This window comes from Bubalus kerabau, chromosome 7, assembly GCF_029407905.1.
Source record: "Bubalus kerabau isolate K-KA32 ecotype Philippines breed swamp buffalo chromosome 7, PCC_UOA_SB_1v2, whole genome shotgun sequence".
Lineage (NCBI taxonomy): Eukaryota > Metazoa > Chordata > Mammalia > Artiodactyla > Bovidae > Bubalus > Bubalus kerabau.
This window is the reverse complement of record NC_073630.1, coordinates 105,082,688-105,102,874: the sequence shown is the minus strand read 5'-3', so window position 1 is coordinate 105,102,874 and position 20,187 is coordinate 105,082,688. Positions and strand designations below refer to the sequence as shown.

The 20,187-nt window shown below is 39.9% G+C and overlaps 1 protein-coding gene across 16 annotated transcripts in view; it reads left to right on the top strand.

The window, feature by feature from the left end:
* The window catches only part of MAPK10 (mitogen-activated protein kinase 10), a 374,268-nt gene extending 357,033 nt beyond the window's left edge, over positions 1-17,235 (top strand). For 14 of the 16 annotated variants that reach the window (XM_055589015.1, XM_055589012.1, XM_055589011.1 and 11 more), the window contains 3 exons: positions 23-86; positions 1,941-2,018; positions 16,403-17,235. In XM_055589015.1, coding sequence (XP_055444990.1) covers positions 23-86; positions 1,941-2,018; positions 16,403-16,545 — 285 coding nt within the window. In that variant the 3' untranslated portion in view covers positions 16,546-17,235. Of the gene's footprint in view, positions 1-22; positions 87-1,940; positions 2,019-16,397 lie in introns of all 16 variants that reach the window. The other 2 variants (XM_055589021.1, XM_055589026.1) reach the window with 2 other exon arrangements.
* Positions 17,236-20,187: the final 2,952 nt, after the last annotated feature.

The following is a 20,187-nucleotide window of genomic DNA, read 5'->3' as shown; positions in this document are numbered from 1 at the left end:
TTTTTGTCCCCCCCCCCCGCAGCCCCCACCTCAGATATACGACAAACAGCTGGATGAAAGAGAACACACCATTGAAGAATGGAAAGGTGATTCTACTGCTTAATTAAGTGTACCTTTTCTTTTATTTAAACTCAGAAAATATTTTTAAGTCTTTTCCTTTTAAAATGCTTTAGTAACAGATGGTTTTCTAAGGGCTATCTTCTTAGACCATTTTCAAAACTCTTAAACTTCATCTGTCTTTTCATACTAATAGCAATATGACATTTACTCAAGAATGAAAGGAATTAATTACTGACACATTTTAAAAAATAGTACTGATTGTCAAAATATTTGTCATGGTGAAAGTCAAGCTTTAATTCAAAATTTCAGAATTAAACATTCTAAGTTTGTACATAAAATTATCACATTAAATGGATAATGTTATGCCTGAGATGGTTTTAGGCATATAAAATAAAAGAGTGACTATGTGAATTCACTCACTCAATTTATAGGACTTGAGAATTTAAATGAAAATGTATGCATTCAAGCAGCTTATTTCTCATTTAAAGTAAGAAAACAGTGAGTGAATATATTAATTGCCTTTTTTTTTTTCAACAAAACTTTTCCAAATACATACTATATGGTCAATACCATACTCAGGATGAAACAAAGCAGAGAATTGCTAAACTAATATAAATAACCACAGAGTAGAATAAATATGAAAAAACCAAATGCAGTTTATAATGGATGATTAGCTCAAAATGAGGAGGAAGAGAAAGGGTACATCAGAAAGAAAGAAATGTTTGAGCTATCTTGAAAGAATTAGTAATTCTAAGTTGGGTAAATAAAAAATAGAGGAAAATATAAGAGGAAAACAAAGGGTAAGAATGAGCAAAATGTGCTATAAAGATAGTAAGGAGAATCCACTGTTCAAGAGATCATATTGGAGAGTATGGAAAAATAAGCTCATATAAACAGTAGATCAAATTTAAAAAATGATGAGAATGATAAACAGAAACAAAGTTGATCTAAATAAGGACCAGAGCGCACTCAAAGGTTCTTGTTAGGTAAGTAATAGGGTGTAAATATCACTCCACGAGGATAGACTCAATTCTGAAAACTGGAGGAATACCTATAAAGGATGGTGCTTGTGTTAATTGTAAGCCATTGCAAAGCAGGAATGAATTGCACAGAGTAATTTTTAGCTAAAAGGGATAAAGTAAAAAGAAATGAATATATACACAGTTTTATCTCTAGCAATGAAAAAGCCAGAAATGGATGCCAGTTTGGAAATGAGGGTAATAATTTTTTTTAATGTTGGATTTTAGGCAAGTTTAGTTTTACAAATCCAAAATTTGAGTCTGGAAAAAAAGATGAAGTAAGAGTTGGAAATGGATAGAGAGTAATAATTTCAAGTCACAAGAATATGTGCATCTCTTAGGGAGAGAACATAACAGAGAAATGGATGTTCAAAACTAAGGCATTAAAATCCATAAGAGATAAAGTCGGAATGCATCAGAAATTCCCCAAAGAATTCAGAAAACAAGTAATGTGTACTCTACATACATTGATTTGATCAAATGCACTGTTGAGCACCTACGTTTGCCAGGCTCTGTGCTTCTGCAAGAAAATAGGGCTTCCCAGGTGGTTCAGTGGTAAAGAATCCACCTGCCAATGCAGGGGACTCAGGTTCAACTCCTGGGTTGGAAAGATTCCTTAGAGGAGGAAATGGCAATCCGCTTGAATACTCTTGCCTGGAAAATTCCATGGACAGAGGAGCCTGGCAGGCTACAGTTCATGGAGTTGCAAGGAGTTGGACACAACTGAGCATAAAAAAATAGAAGAGTAAAAAATTCCACTTGATTTGTAATTGACTCAATCCCATCAAAATGTTATTATTTGTTATTAATGACTTTTTCTTTGGGTTAAGAAGAAAACTGATTTTTATAACTTTGTTACAGAACTTATCTATAAGGAAGTAATGAACTCGGAAGAAAAGACGAAGAACGGCGTTGTGAAAGGACAGCCTTCTCCTTCAGGTACTCACTCTCGATGAATAACCAGCAAACCAGTACTTGCGTATTTTTCTTGGCCTTAAGGAGAGATTGCAGTCAATAATACTGCTTATCAAGCATATGAACCAGCGTCACCTGTTTCCCTCTAATGATTTCAGTCTCATTCCTTTTGATGGTTAGTGTGGCATTTATTCTGACTATAATGATTTAGCATGAGTTCTTTCAGAACTTTAAAACACCAAGGAATCTTGAATAAATATTAGCATAAGCTGATTAAAGGGTGGCTGCTCCTCATCACGGAGAAGGCAATAGCACCCCACTCCAGTACTCTTGCCTGGAAAATCCCATGGGTGCAGGAGCCTGGAAGGCTGCAGTCCATGGGGTCGCTGAGGGTCGGACATGACTGAGCGACTTCACTTTCACTTTTCATTTTCATGCAATGGAGAAGGAAATGGCAACCCACCTCAGTGTTCTTGCCTGGAGAATCCCAGGGACGGGGGAGCCTGGTGGGCTGCCGTCTATGGGGTCGCACAGAGTCTGACATGACTGAAGCAACTTAGCAGCAGCAGCAGCTCCTCATCAAAATTCAGAGCTATAATGCCCTCTTGACCACCACATCAATGTGGAGTTCAGGAATCAATTCCTCCAGCCAAAACCTTTTCCTTCATTCACTCTAATGCTTACTCTTCCTAAGGTTGATGTGACAGGAGTTGAAGCCTTAACCACAATGGGGTCCAATTAAAGTCAGCACAGAAAAATCTTTCCATTTACAGTCTACAAAATATAGCACACATTGGTACATATACATGGGCTTCCCAGTGGTAAAAAACCTGCCTACCAACATGGGAGACATAAGAGACACGGGTTCAATCCCTGGATCGGGACAATCCCCTGGAGGAGGGCATGACAACCCACTCCCTATTCTTGCCTGGAGAATCCCATTGAGAGAAGAGCCTGCTGGGCCACAGTCCATAGGGTTACAAAGAGCTGTATACAACTGAAGCAACTTAGCGTGCATATAGATAATACACATATTTTCCTGAGCTCACCAATGAGCTTTAGGATGACTTGAGATAATTTACTTACACTTTTTAATGCCAATATATTTTTCCTAAGACCGATGTTCTGAATAGAAAGAAAATATAGAAATAGTTTTAAATAATGTAATGACTTTATCATCAGCTTTAAACAACACTCAGATCATGCTGACAAAACTATAGGCTGCAAATTATTACCTTAGAGAAAAGTAGATTTGGTGTCCTACTTTTGATATATAATTTTTCCCGTGCAATTTAAATCATTTCAGGAAACAAAATAGGATGAGTGAATCAATTCCTCCTGCTGATACTACTCTTTAACAAGTTTTCAACCCATAACTACTATGATACCCAAACTGATGCTGTTCAGTTATGACATGTTTTTATCACTTCTAGACTTAGGGAAATGTCCAATTCTATGTAAAGTCTTTCCTTTCATCAAAGAAGGTTAAAGGAATCATCGGAGTTGATTGTCTGCCCACCCTATTTATTCAACCCAGCCTCTATATTGATACAAGTCTGTAGAAGCTGCTTCTTACTTACCTGACTGTTCTATCTGCTGCTGATTAAAGAGCCCAGAGACTGAATCCAACAGCAAGATGCCACCTGCTAAGGCAGAAAGACTCCCTAACCTAAGAATGATCATAAAGCTCAGAATACTTTTTCCTATAATCATTATGAAGTTGAAATACCAGAATCCAGTGAAGGGTGACTTAGCATTTCAGGAAGTGTTGAAAGTGAAAGTGTTAGTTGCTCAGTTGTGTCCGACTCTTTGCAATCCTATGGACTGTAGCTTGCCAGGCCTCTTTATCCATGGAATCTCCAGGCAATACTGGAGTGAGTTGCCATTCTCCTCTCCAGGAGATCTTTCTGACGCAGAGATTGAACCCGTTTCTCCTGCATTGCAAGCAGATTCAGATTCTTTCTTTACCTCTAGCACCACCTGCTGCTGCTGCTGCTGCATCACTTCAGTGGTGTCCAACTCTGTGCGACCCCATAGAAGGCAGACCACCAGGCTCCCCCATCCCTGGGATTCTCCAGGCAAGAACACTGGAGTGGGTTGCCATTTCCTTCTCCAATGCAAGAAAGAGAAAAGTGAAAGTGAAGATACTCAGTTGAGGAAGCCCTATTTCAAGATGTGAAAGTGTTAGTCGCTTAGTCGTGTCTGACTGTTTGCAATCCCATGGACTGTAGCCCGCTAGGCTTCTCTGTCCCTGGAATTCTCCGGGCAAGAATACTGGAGTGGGTTGCCATTTCCTTCTCCAGGGGATCTTCCCAAGCCAGGGCTCGAACCTGGGTCTCCTGAATTGCAGGCAGATTCTTTACCACTGAGTCACCAGGGAAGCCCCATTTCAAGACGGGACAAATTTCAGTTTCTTCTATTCATCTTTCTTTAAAAAATTGTTTATTTCTGGATCAGGTCTTATTTGCAGCACGCAGGATCTTCATTGCAACATGTAGAATCTCTTGTTGCCACAGAAGAACCCTCTAGTTGTGCTTCATGGGCTCAGTAGCAGCAGCACATGGGCTTAATTTTCCCATGGCAATACTCGATCTTAGTTCCCCAACCAGGGATCAAAGCCCTACCCACTGCGTTGCAAGCCAGATTCTTAACCACTGGGCCACCAGGGAAATCCACTCATTATCTCCTTTCTTTTTTGCAACGAGCTCAGAATTTTGCTATCCATTCCAGGATACCCCATCTTCTAATTGTTTCCTCCACTTTCCCCTAAACCCAACCAGGTCTTCACAACAGCTAATCTGTGATGGCATAAAAATACACAATTTGCTTTTCAATACTTTTGCAACACTTCTAAAAAAATCTTCTTATTCCCATGATTCCTTTAAGGCAAACTGTACAGCTCAGGGAAGGCAGAACTGAATTAGCGATGGTACAAGTGAGATCAATGAATCATTAAAGGGATGAGATCAGTGGTCTACCATAAGAAAGGCTTGCGTGTTTGGTAAAGGAACAAAGTTTGTATATAGTTGAAGTGTAATTCTTTAATCATTAAAGCCATTATTCTTACTGCAAAAGAAAGTGAGTACATGAAAAGTTTCTTTTAGCTCCTTAATGGGGGAAATGACAGGATGACAAATTTCAGTGAAGATATGAGAAATTAAGATTAGGTAGTCTATGGAAAGGAGAAGGCAGTGGCACCCCACTCCAGTACTTTTGCCTGGAAAATCCCATGGACGGAGGAGCCTGGTAGGCTGCAGTCCATGGGGTCGCTAAGAGTCGGACACGACTGAGCGACTTCACTTCCACTTTTCACTTTCATGCATTGGAGAAGGAAATGGCAACCCACTCCAGTGTTCTTGCCTAGAGAATTCCAGGGATGGGGGAGCCTGGTGGGCTGGCGTCTATGGGGTTGCCCAGAGTCGGACATGACTGAAGCGACTTAGCAGCAGCAGCAGCAATCTATGGAAAAAAGAACACTGAGATCAGATTACCAAATTAAATCAAAACCTACAAATGTCCTACACAGCAACCAAACCTATCTTTGTGGTTGTCTTACTAGGCAGAAAAAGAAAAGAGTTTTACTTTATTAGTTTTCTACAAGTTTAAATGTTATAAAACATCTGGATCCTAATCTATTGAGAATATTAAGTCAAAAAGTTATGTTCCACAAAACAGTCAGATGACCCTTAGGAGGGGGCTTATTAAAAAATGCTCAAGTGTGATAGTAAAAGGTTATGTGCTCATTTTTTTTTTCACACTAATCCCAAGTGTTGGATCATTTTCTTGAACAGTATCTAAGGTTATTGACATAATTTCTACATGCTCTGAATAGATGAACCTGAGTCTTGGCCAAGTAATTGTTTTTAAATTCGTAGGAAATATATCTAAGGTGAATAAAGCTGAAGCCTAGTTTACAGAGCAGTTTGTTGTTTCTGGAATCACTGTGAAATAAATTCATTCCACCAAATTATGTAATGATGAGTATAACCTAGTCATAAAGAAATTAGGATACTGGGCCAGGACGCGTGAGATGCTGCCAATTCAGATTCCATTTGTTTAAAACCAAACACATCCTCTCCGTTTAGATTCACCCACCCAGCCGTAAATTTTGTCTCAACTTTCCCATTTCTATTAATGGCAACTCTATTTTTCTCAGCCTCCCAGCCTGAAACCCATAACTTACCTTTCACTCCATACCCGCATTATGACTGTCAGTCACTCTTTGCATCCTAAACATTTTGCTTTCTAGATGTCTTACATCTAATTGCTACCATCCCTTTATGTTAACACCATTATGATTAAAGTTTTCTTGAAATAATTTTCCATAGTTCAGTCTTGCCCTAAGTTGATCTTTCAAAACTATAGGTTGAGCAATAATTTTACTGATCAGTGCCTCCAATAGCTTTGCATCACTTATAATTTAAGCCTAGTAACTTCTCACTGACACAGACAGCCCTCTGAAATACATTCCACATTTCCCCACTTTTGATACTATACCCATTCTAGGGTCCTGCCTTGTCACTGCCTTACTTGACTGGCTCCCCACCTTTCTGCCCATTCAAAAATGTTCTTTTATTACCACCTTGTCCCCAAATATTTTTCATATCTGTTCCAAAAGACTTTTCATATCTTCCCAAAGAATAAGATCTTTCTTTCCTATGGGTCCTAATAGTACTTGTATTTTACACATTGTCTTATTACCCGTATCGATTGTAAATTCATTGAGAAAAAGATTGTCTATATTCATCTTTGTGTGCCCTGCGGCGCCAGAGTATTGTCCCTATCATGAATGAGTGAAGTCGTTCAGTCATGTCCGACTCTTTGTGACCCCGTGGACTGTAGCCCACCAGGCTCCTCATCCATGAGATTCTCCAGGCCAGAATACTGGAGTGGGTTGCCATTTCCTTCTCCAGGGGATCTTCCCAACCCAGAGATCAAACCCAGGTCTCCCACATTACAGGCAGACGCTTTAACCTCTGAGCCACCAGAGTAGGGCTTCCCTGGTGTCTCAGCGGTAAAGAATCTGCCTGCTATATGGGTGACATGGGTTTGATCCCTGGGTTGGGAAGAACCCCTGGAGAAGAGAAAGGCTACCCACTCCAGTATTCTGGCCTAGAGAATTCCATGGACTACAGTCCATAGAGTTGCAAAGAGTCAGACAGGACTGAGCAACTTACACATAATAGTAGCCTGTTAAATATTTATTAATTTGGAAATTGGTGTTCAGGTCTTTCCTCAACATGTTTCTTGGTACTCTCCCAAAGACAGAATTCAAGACAGGATTATAGCTTTGGGACAGTATGCAATTCAGTATGTTCTTATGCCAGCTAATACTTATTCACCTATTAATCATCATGAAGGTAAATGAACCGAGTATCAAGTACACAAATGTTGCTTCTGGCATTTACTCCTGCTTCAGACAAAGCTTTGCCATGCTTTCAGGTGGTTTTTTGATTTATTCACTTTGGGAAATACATATTCCTGAAATTTTTTGCATGCCCGTTTAGTTTAGTGTCGGAGAAGGCAATGGCAGCCCACTCCAGTACTCTTGCCTGGAAAACCCCATGGACGGAGGAGCTTGGAAGGCTGCAGTCCATGGGGTCGCTGAGAGTCGGACACGACTGAAGTGACTTAGCAGTTAGTTTAGTGTGCTAGCAATTAATCATAAAACATTCCCCTTAGGCTCTTTGTGCACATGAGAAGGCCAAAATATTTTTTACCCATTCCAACTACCTGTAACAATACTAAATTATCTACCTTCTACACCTGCTCTAAACTATAGTGGCCTGGCTTAAGCAATTTATAGTTAAAATGATTGTGGATTCAATCTTTCACTACATGATTTTAAAGGAAAATATTCCTGGTTTGATTTTGAGAAATCATATGTGTGATACATATTATATGATATATTTGTGTTTGGTATTTTTTATTCTTTTATTTATTTAGCTAACTATTATTTATTTTTTTGCCCAGTGGGTCTTCACTGCTGCCCATGGGCTTTCTCTAGCTGCAGTGAGTGGGGGACTACTCTCCAGTTGCGGTGCATGGGACTCTCACTGAGGTGGCTTCTCTTGTGCAGCATGGATTCTAGGGTGCATGGGCTTCACTGACTGTGGCATGAGTGCTCAGTAGTTGTGGCACATGGGCTTAGTTGCTCTGAGGCATGTGGAATCTTCCTGGACCAGGGATTGAACCTGTGTCCCTGCATCGGCAGGTGGATCCTCAACCACTGGACCACCAGGGAAGTCCCTGTGTTTGATATATTTCTGTGCATTATGCGGAGACATAAGACAGCCATGTGCTGGAGCAACGAGCCACTTGTGTACATCTGAGTTTTTTGACCTCATATTGTAGCTTGAAATCCACCATGCAGGATTTAAGACATAGAAATTGGCTGACTCTACAAATCAAGGCATTCTTAACCCCCCTGAAGAGCCAATTGATAAATTTTTATTGGCATACCACTGTGCGTGTGTGTGTGTGTGTGTGTGTGTGTGTGTGTGTGTGTGTGCATGGTGTATATATATATACAGCCACTCGGGTATTCTTGCCTGGAAAATCCATGGACTGAGGAGTTCAGTTGGACTAATGGACTACAGTTCATGGGGTTGCAAAGTGTCAGACACGACTGAGCAATTAACACATGCACACACACATTTGCAGTAAACTATGCTGGAAAGAGAAAGCTATTACTTAGAAAACTTTTGAAGATTCAGCCTTATTGCATTCCTCATTATAATCACCTTTTCTCAGGAATGTTGCATATCACATTTTATTTTGTAAATAGCTGAGATGAAATAATATTACGACTTAGACTCCCTTAATATTCAGTCATGGCAACACTAGAAACCCAGCAGCAAGGGAATAAGTTAATGCAGTTTTTCAGTGACAAAATTGTTCTAATACCCAAACTCATGTTTTAGTGATGCTTTTAAAATGTAAATAGAAAGTTAAATGTGCATTTGCAGAATAATACAGAAGCTTGAAATTTACTGATGGAATTGTTGTGTATCAATAAGAAATAAATCTAAACCCCAGATACACTTCTAAATGAATAATTGTATTCCCTTCTACTATCTGATTTCACTTGCATAGTGATTTATTTTCAAGAATAGCATGAGTGCTTGCTTTCTGAATTGATTTGTAAAGACTGCTGAGGGAATAACAGCCCATGAATAGAAATTAATTTTCCTCTAAAAGCATTTACTATAGAATGTTAGAGCAAGAACAAACCAGAAGGTCATCTAATACAAAGACTCTCAATCTGTTCACCACCCTGTGGCCTGAGAAGTAAACCTCCCGGAAGTGACAATGACTCACTGGGCTAGGGATGCTTAGCATCAAGATGGGTAGAGATTTCTTAGAATCTCTAAATGGAAGATAAAGCTTTCCCAGTGATTTTAATATATAGCCCCTCCTTCTCCTCTACACCTTATGGGAGTGTGTTCCTCCCAATTATTTACAGATCTATCCCAATAACTTTTTCTATTTAAAAACATCAGCCCCTAAACCAACTGAAGCTGATAGCCATGAATACAGAGAAGGAATACGTCTCAGTGACTAAAAAAAATTCTAGTGGTTCTCATAATACGTTGTGTCTCTTTTTATGTTTGGATGGGTCAGGAAAATAATATTATTTAGAAAAGCAGAACAATATTTTCCTTTGAGACTATGAATGCCTTTGGCTAGATAACTTCTAGGTTTCCCAGGTGGCTCAGTGGTAAGGAATCTGCCTGCTGGTGCAGGAGATGCAGGAGATGTGGGTTTGATCCCTGGGTTGGGAAGGTTCCCCAGAGAAAGGAATGGCAACCCACTCCAGTATTCTTGCCTGGAAAATCCCATGGACAGAGGAACCTGGTGGGCTATAGTCCATGAGGTTGCAAAGAGTCAGACACAACTGAGGGACTGAGTGTGCATGCACAGATACACTCGCAACTTTTAGCTGGTAAATTTGTAAGTTCAGCTCAGTTCAGTCACTCAGTCATGTCTGATCCTTTGGGACTCCATGGGCTGCAGTATACCAGGGTTCCCTGTCCATCACCAACTCCTGGAGCTTGCGCAGACTCATATGCATTGAGTCGGTGATGCCATCCAGCCATCTCATCCTCTGTCATCCCCTTCTCCTCCTGCCTTCAATCTTGCCCAGAATCAGGGTCTTTTCCAATGAGTCAGTTCTTCTCATCAGGTGGCCAAAGTATTGGAGAGTCAGCTTCAGCATCAGTCCTTCCAATGAATATTCAGGGTTGATTTCCTTTAGGATTGACTGGTTTGATCTCCTTTCAGTCCAAGGGACTCTCAAGAGTCTTCTCCAACACCACAATTTAAAAGTATCAATTCTTCGGTGCTCAGCTTTCTTTATAGTCCAACTCTCACATCCACACATGACTACTGGAAAAAACATAGCTTTGACTAGATGGACATTTGTTGGTAAAGTAATGTCTCTGCTTTTTAATGTGCTGTCTAGGTTGGTCATAGCTTTTCTTCCAAGGAGCAAGTGTTTTTTAATTTCATGGCTGCAGTCACCATCTGCAATGATTTTGGAGCTCAAGAAAATAAAGTCTGTCATTGTTTTTATTGTTTCCCCATCTATTTGCCGTGAAGTGATGGGGCCAGATGCCATAATCTTTATTTTTTGAATGTTGAGTTTTAAGCCAGCTGTTTCACTCTCCTTTTCACTTTCATCAAGAGTCTCTTTAGTTCTTCTTCACTTTCTGCCATAAGGGAGGTGTCATCTGCATATCTGCGGTTATTATGTCTTTCCATAAAACCTAATTTTTTTTCAGGTAATTTTGACAGTAACTAGTATTTTTTATCTGTAACTTTATTAGTATTTTCAGTTAATTTAAATGACACATTTATTGACAAAAATTTATAATGCTTTACTAACAAAAAAGTTTTATAAAAAAAGTATGTATTTTACTGGTTTCTCTGAAAACAATATAGGAAGAGGGGTGTTTATCACATTGCTAGGATATCCTGGGCAATGATAAGTTCAATTCAGTTCAATTTGACTTTTAACATACTGTCCCAAAGTGTTTGGCAGTAAACTAACAACTTGAAGCCAAAATATTTGTCTGGAACCTTCTAATTTTGTTTGTTTTTATGGTTTAAAAATTTATTTGTTGTCTACATAAAAAACAGACTTGAGAGGATCATTCAGTAAAGCCAGAGATGGCTACAGTTGAGAAGGCATATAGTATAGTGCAATAGAAAAAATCATACACAAGCAAAAGTTTTTTTTTTTTAATTACAGTGTGGGGTTTAATTTTTAATAACAATAGGGTTTGATCCCTGAGTCAGGAAGATCCCCTGGAGAAGGGAATGGCTGCCCACTCCAGTATTCTTGCCTGGAGAGTTCCATAGACAGAGGAGTCTGGCTGGCTACATACAGTCCATGGGGCCACAAAGAGTTGAACATGTCTGAGCAAATGAGCATGCATGCATGCAATCATCTCTTTAAAAAAGATGGACTGATTGTAGCAATTACTAATTTCTATGGACAGGGAGGCCTGGCATGCTGCAATTCATGGGGTCGCAAAGAATCGGACATGACTGAGCAACTGAACTGAACTGAACGGATTGTGTAAATATTCTGTGATCAATTTCAAGCTACTGATATGTCATCTATGAAGGCAAAATTGGAAAGAAATGCTAATAACTGACTCTCAAAGCCACTAAAACCACCGCAGCATGCTGCTAGACAGTACACAAGATTCCCATCCCCCCATAGCACTATATAGAGAAACTCTTTACATACAACGTGAGAATGTAATGGCGATTTTGTAGAGGGACTGTTAGGAACCTTTTTTTAATGCATTTGTGCTATACAGAGTCAGCAACAACAATTTATGGAACCCTAGAAATACGGTTGATAAAGATTCTGAGAAATGAAAATCAAAACTACAATGAGATATCACCTCATACCAGAGTGGCCATCATAAAAAAGCCTACAAACAGTAAGTGCTGGTGAGGTTATGGGTTAAAGGGAACCCTCCTACACTGTTGGTGGGAATGTAAATTGGTACAACTACTATGGAGAATAGTATGGAGGCTCCTTACAAACTAAAAATACAGCTACCATAAGATCTAGCAGTCCCAGTCCTGGGCATATATCCAGAGAAAAACATGGTTTGAAAGGATACATGCATGCCAATGCTCACTGCAGCACTGTTGACAATAGCCAAGACAGGAAGCAGCATAAAGATCCATCTGCAGATGGCTGCATGAAGATCTATGTACACATATACAATGGAATGTTACTCAGCCATTAAAAAGAATGAAATAATGCACTTTGCAGCAACATGGATGGACCTGGAGATTATCATACTAAGTGGAGTAAGTCAGAGAAAGACAAATATCATATGATATTATCTAATAAATAGATAAACAAAAGGGATATAGTCGTACAGCAGAATATTGTTGTCATAAAAAGAAGTGAAGTATTGATACAAATGAATCTTTTGAAAATATTAAGCTGTGTGAAAGAAACTAGTCACAAAAGACACATATTGTATGATTCCATTTATCTGATATGTTCAGAACAGACAGTTTTATAAAGACAGAAAGTAAGTTAGTCATGGCCTAGGGTTGGGTGGTAAGAAACAGATGATAGGATTTCCTTTTGTGGTGATGAAAACTCTACAAAACTGATTGTTGTAATGATTGCATAACTATGTGAATAACCTAAAAAAATTGAATTATACAAATTAGATTTGTGAATTATGTCTCAGTGAAGCTGTTACAAAAGGTATATAGGCAATATTTTATATTTCAAATTAAAACTAAATCTAAACTCTAGTACTGTGATTTGAAAACCATCCATAGTATAAGAATATATCATTCAGGAGATGAATAGACAGTAATCTCACTCTGTCAGCCCATAATTTGATCAAGCCTTTATTAAAATCCTGCATCTAGTTTTAATCTCTACCCTTTAATAATGATGTGGAAAAATTTAAGATGTTTCTGAGAAGCCCATCGCAGTAATGCTCAATTATTAGAGACCATAGCTAATGAAAGAATATGAGGATTTGGTATAATATAATCTAAAATCAAAGGGAAAAAAACAGAGCTAGGCAGTTGGGATGTTTAATCAAGGGTTGTCTGCTGGCCTCTGAAATCTACTAGTATATGTCACGAGAGGAAATGAAGTAGCTCTGCACCATATCTGTAAAGGATATAATCAAATAAAGCTGGAATGAATTGAAGCCAGATAACTTTACATTACTTGTGTGCTTACTGAGCGACTAAGCACACATTAGGTGGCCAAAGTATTGCCACCTGATGCGAAGTCCTGACTCATTGGAAAAGCCCTGATGCTGGGCAAACTGAAGGCAGAAGAAGGGGAAGACAGAGGATGAGATGGTTGGATGGCATCACCGACTCGATGGCCATGAGTTTGAGCAAGCTCCGGGAGTTGGTGATGGACAGGGAGGCCTGGCATGCTGCAGTCCATGGGGTTGCAAAAAGTCAGACATGACTGAGCGACTGAGCTGAACTTTACATTATATATTTTTATGATAATAAGAGTAAAAGTATTTACACGAAGATGTTAAAAAGACAGATTTAAAAATATAGAGACATTTAAGATTAGTGGGTACTGATATTTTTAAGAGTTTAAAGAACATGAAATATTGCATAGGTTTTTTGGATAAGAAAATACAGGATACAAAAGGATATATATGAAATGATTATACTTAGAGAGACTTCCTAGCAAAAAGACTAGAAAGTAATATATCAAAAGTTTAATAGTTCTTATCATTAATTTGAGGATCAGTGCATATTGCTGTCTTTTTTCCTATATTTTTTACATTTCTCATAATTTGCATAAATATGGTTATAATCAACAAAGAACAGTTTTAAAAGGATCCATATAATTTGTCTTAGTTTAAGTGTGTGTATCCTCTCCAGTTACTGTCACATTTTAATCACCTACCTATTCCAGGAACAAGGAGATTATATTAAGTTCTCCACTTAGATTTTTTCCCTAACTTATTAGATGTATTTGATAATACAACGTGACTTATTCACAGGGATACATGATTTTCACCAAATATATCTCACTTTATTAGATGCTTATACTTCATATATTTTTAATAGTGAACTATTTCACAAAACATGCATGTCACCACCCGTATCGCTTGAATATAAAGGCTCTATAAAGAGAAAAAGTGATTGGACTTTTCGGGGTGCTCTGGTTTACTTCAGTTTTACAATCTCCCCTGTGTGGTTCTTAAAACTACTGTAGCTCAGTAAGTATTTATTGAGTGATTACCATGAGCAGGTTTCTCCTCAGAGTTTCAAAATCTTTGTATTCCTACATAGCAGATCAATTAAAAATTTTTTGTAGTTCTTATTTGGAGATTCCCAGGCAAGCAAGCCTGATGAAAAGTAAACACACTCAAGAGGCTGACTGTGGTTCTGACTTCTGTTCTTTTTTTGGTCTATGGTAACTTTCATCCACAGCCCTACCTGGATTTTCCTATATGGATTTTAAGTTTGATGTCAAATTAATGATGGTAAAATAATATTTACTTAATATACCTTCTTTTCTTATAACTGTAGCCTCAAAGTAATTCTGATCTCTGGGAATTACCTCAGCCTATATTTCTGGGATAAGAGGCTTATATGTGTTTGTTTTAAAAGTTGCCTGAGGGACTTCCCTGGCAGTCCAGTGGTTAAGACTCTGGTTAAGACTCTGTGATTCCAGTTCCTGGAGTGTGGGTTTGATCCCTGGTCAGTGACTAAAATCTCACCTACTGCCTTATGCAGGAAAGCAAACAAACAAATAAACACCTTCCTGAATCGAAACCATCCAGGTTCAGGTGATTACTTTAAAGGTGTTCACTTATTTGCCCTCTTCATAGAATAGTCGTCTTCAGCCTTTAACATCAGTCTCCAGAGTGCTTTTGAAAAATGCAAATGCCTTGACTCTACCCAAGGCCAGATGCGTTACAATATGGGAGGTGTGAAGGGTGAATGGGGTGTTTAGTGGAGTTTTTTTTTTTTTTTCTTTTAGAAGCATTACAGGTGATTTCTAGGGTAGAGCAGAATTTGACAGTTACTGCATTGTTATTTAGTCACTAGTCATGTCCCACTCTTTGCAACACCAAGGACTGTAGCACACCAGGCTTCCCTGTCCTTCACAATCTCCCAGAGTTTGCTCGAGCTCATGTCAGTGATGCCATCCAACCATCTCATCCTCTGTCGTCCCCTTCTCCTCCTGCCCTCAATCTTTCCCAGCATCAGGGTCTTTTCCAATGAGTCAGTTCTTCCCATCAGGTGGCAAAGTAATGGAGCTTCAGCTTCAGCATCAGTCCTTCCAATGAATATTCAGGGTTGATTTCCTTTAGGATGGACTGGTGTGATCTCCTTGCAGTCCAAGGGACTCTCAAGAGTCTTCTCCAGCACCACAGTTCAAAAGCATCAATTATTCGGTGCTCAGCCTTCTTTATGGTCCACCTCTTACCACCATACATGACTACTGGAAAAACCATAGCTTTGACTAGACAGATCTCTGTGGACAAAGTAATGTCTCTCCTTTTTAATATGCTGTCTAGGTTGGCCATCGTTTTTCTTCCAAGGGGCAAGTGTCCTTTATTTTCATGCTGCAGTCACAGTCTGCAGTGACTTTGGGACCCAAAAAATAAAGTCTGTCACTGTTTCCATTCTTTCCCCATCTATTTGCCATGAAATGATGGGACCAGATGCCATGATTTTCATTGTTTGAATGTTGACTTTTAAGCCAGCTTGTTCACTCTCCTCTTTCACCTTCATTAGGAGGCTCTTTAGTTTCTCCTCACTTTCTGCCCTAAGGGTGGTGTCATCTGCATGTCTGAGGTTGTTGATATTTCTCCCAGCAACACCGATTCCAGCTTGTGCTTCTTCCAGCCCAGCGTTTCTCATGATGTACTCCGGATATTATAAGTTAAATAAGCAGGGTGACAATATTCAGCCTTGATGTACTCCTTTCCCAATTTTGAATGACTGCATTAACCCTTGAATAACTTGTGACCAGGGACACTGTGTTGTTATACTCATGTTCACAGTCTAATGTAGTGCTCTGTATTAGTGGTTCTATGAGGACTTGTCAAATGAATGATGGAGCAGACATCCCCTATCTAGGGTCCCCAGCCTTCAGGATCTAATAATGCTTGATGATCTCAGGTGGAGCTGATGTACTAATAATAGAAATAAAATGCACAGTAAAGGTAAGGCATGTGAATCATCCCCAAACCATCCCCCCTTATTGCTCTGTGGAAGAACTGTCTTCCATGAAACCGGTCCCTCGTGCCAAAAAGGTTGGGGAGCACTGCCTTATCGTCTGTGCACACACTTGTCCGCTGAGTGACATCCAGCTGAGTCTAGTTCCAGGTTTAGTCATGTCGGTCTTCGTTTTCTTAGCACAGGTGCAGCCGTGAACAGCAGTGAGAGCCTCCCTCCTTCCTCATCCGTCAATGACATCTCCTCCATGTCCACCGACCAGACCCTGGCATCTGACACTGACAGCAGCCTGGAAGCCTCGGCAGGACCCCTGGGTTGTTGCAGGTGACTAGCCGCCTGCCTGCGAAACCCAGCGTTCTTCAGGAGATGATGTGATGGAACACACACGCAGACACTCACGCACACACGCAAACGCAGACACACAACGACAAGAACGTGGCAAGGGAGAGAATCCGAGTCTAAAATTGAAACACATCTTTCAGCCTGCTTCTTCTCCAGAGTTCTGTATTGCAGCTAAGCCAAATGTATATTTAACTCCTAGTTGCTCTTGCTTTGGTATTCTTCCAATGATGCTTTGACTACAGAAAGCAAATCAAACACAATTAGAGAAGCCTTCTCCATAAAGTGTAATTTTAATGGCTGCAGAACCAGTGACCTGTAGCTGCCCTTTCAAATGGCATGACAAGGTGTGCAGTGGCCCCATCCAGCATGTGTGTGTCTCTATCTTGCATCTACCTGCTCCTATTGGCCTAGTCAGATGGATGTAGATACAGATCCGCATGTGTCTGTATTCATACAGCACCACGTACTTAGAGATGCTACTGTCAGTGTCCTCAGGGCTCTCCCAAGACATCACGCACTGGGGTACCACATGGTCCATTTCATGTGATCTATTACTCTGACATAAACCCATCTGTAATATATTGCCAGTATATAAGCTACTTAGTTTGTTAATTGATTAAGCTGTATGTCTTATAAGAAAATGTGTAAAGGGCGGAATATGGGGAGGGAGTGAGTTCTCTTGGACCCTTGAAGATGTAGCTTCCAAATCTGAACTGATTAAATGGCACCTGTAAACCAATTTGTAGAAAGAACATATGTGATGCTTATGTACAGTGCGGGGTGGGAGAGGGTAACAGTTTCCAGGTATTGAATGGTTTGACCTTTAGAAGGAAGGTAGGCATAACAGCTGAGGGTCTTTTCTCTGATAGTGAGTGGGTAGGGGAGACTAGGGTAGTGTGGCCATGTGGGAGGAAGAACTAAAGGAGGTATGACCCAGATTCTAGGAGACACCGGCATTCCTATTTGAGAAAGGAGACCCTCATTTGTTGTTTGCAAAGTATGTGTCACAACTGAGAAGAGATTGGCAGCTAGTGAGGCAGGGTTAGTGTTTCCATATCTGATGGGAACCCTTCTTTGAAATAGTGTGGAGCTGCCTCTACGTGGTATCCCTAACAAAAAATGAGTTTGCCTAGGCTATTTTTAGATTGTGGGTTGTGTTTTCCATGACTGTGCTATTTGCCATGTTTATACCTTGTCAAGGTTTTATTTTGAGAAAAAATATTACTTCCCTCTTCTGGAATTAAAAAAAAAAAAAAAGACTACTTAAAAAAAATACCCAAAGCCCAGGGCGATCCTCAGGTTAGCATTTGAAAACATCCACAGACGTTCCTCAGGGGTTTCCCCGACTCCTTAACGTGGCCAATGTCTCATGTTTATTTATTTTTTCATAAATTTCAACAATTCAAGAAGGGCTGATCATCTGAGTTTTGTACCACAAGTTGACATGACAGCAATAACTCTGCCCATAAGTTACTGCTGCTAAATAGCTTTAGCAATAGAGTGTCTTAAAAGCCATGAAGCATTGATGTCAATGTTTAGCAAAATCTCCTGAATTTAGCTCAAAAATAAATGAAAGTGCTTTCCCAGGCACTTGAAGGAGGCACTGTGAAACATCCTGGTTCCATACAAGGCGATACCAGGATAACTTCTCAGCAATAACAGGACCAGGTCGACCCTTCTCCTCTTATTCACTCTAGTGAAGTATCCATCACAGCTCTGCACTCTGACCATTTTGGTGCTCACCAATGTGGTGGTATTTCACCTGAAGAAGAAGTGAAACACACAGGATGGTTGGTTGAGTGTGAGATGATGGGCAAATGGAATCCCTCGGAAAACAGAGCAGCCAAGAATGCCAGTGCTCTGAAAACTGCCTTAAACACAATGATAGGGAAGCCGTATCTCTTCCTAAGCAATAGAATCAACTCCCACCATCGCCACGGGAGCAATGCTGCCATTTACCAGGGATTGCTTCTCACCATAGATTTCATGACAAGAGGTCATTTGTTCAAAATGGAGAGAAAAATTATTAGACTGTGCAGCTTGCCCCCTGGAATAGAAGTGACCCAGTGTCTCTATCTTGCTGCCCTTGTTTTTGGTTAATATTGCAGACAATCTGATTGGAAAAATGCTTCCACATTCACATGAGTTCTCAATTTTCTTTGTGTCACACTCTCTCAACACCCCCCTCACTCCCCCTCCCCCTTTAAAATTTCTCTTCTCTGCTTTCCTTTTTCTTTGTTTATCTCCTTTCTCTGTGCTCTTCTCTTGCTATACCTGCAGCCTCTCCCCTCCTGGCTCTTTAACCACATTGAGATTAAGTGCAGAGAGCACAAAGCTGTTGAAAAAGAGTGAATCCCAGGGAGAATTTCATCAGCCACAAAACAACATCAGGAGACAAAAGGAAATCTCCAGCCAGCCAGCAACTTCGAACCACTCAACAGTTAGACTCTGTCTCATGTATGTGGAAGTGATTTTTTTTTTCCACTCAGATGAAACCAGGCAAGAACTACCCAAAGCCCCTCCCCCTACTTGCTACTTCCACTTGCTACTTACTTACTTCTCCAAACTCCGCTAGTCTGGCCTCTCCTGTTGTCTCTTGGAAACGGGTTACCTCCAGCGAGAACTCCCTCCAGTCAAGGAAAAATGGAACAACCTTTATATTGCGATATCATGTATTACAAAGCAAGCTAAGGGTTAGCTTCTTGACGGCTTCTACAATTAATTTTCCTAGATTATCAAAGCAACAGGCAATAGGCCAACAAAGAGAAGCATCGTTGCAAAAGTCCACCCACCCTTCACAACCTTGGGTCCATTTTATCAGTCCCTTCAGAAGGTGATTATGTTGTTATCAGATCCACAGAATATACTATGTTCTGCACTGAGTCTTCTTTTCTTGAAAAAACAAATATTTCCAGTGCAGTCACCCATTCCTTCAAAAGGTCTCTCCTGCTTTTCAGGTAGGGGGGTGTCAGGTCACTCTTGGAAAAAGTGAAGTTCCTGCCTATGGTTGGGGTTCCTTTCGGAATGCAAAGTTGGCCTGACTTTCCTTAAAGGGCAAGTAGTTTCATAGTGATCCTTCAAGAAATGTTTTGTAGTATTTTACAGGAGGGATAGCTACATGTCCATGTGCGGGAGGAACTAGATTTTTCAGAGAGCTTGGCAAAACCACCACCACCACTTTGATATTTCTACATGTATTCTGTTGGCCAAAATAGATACACTGGCCTAATAACCAAATTTCTTCTTGTGGAATAAAAACTGATAATAATCTTGCATCTTCAAGAATCTGATGACTGAGCTTTGAGAGAATGTACCCCATAGATGGACCAGGGCCTGGTCTGTTCCCTCCACTTGGAGTAAACTATTTAATTGAAGGCCAGGGAGCTGTATAGTTGTTTTTTTTTTTTTTTTCCAATCTGTTATCATTATCAGAAAAATATTACCTAAGGATACTAATAGCAGCTGCCTGGTAAATCAGAAAATAGGCCTTGACAAATAGAATAAGTAGACTAGGTGAGATTAGATAAATCCTTTTATGACTTGCCAGGGAAGGGTGGGGGGCAGAATAAGCAAAATGGACTTCAAAATTTTAAATAGTCATTGCAAAATCTAAATTATTCCAAATCTA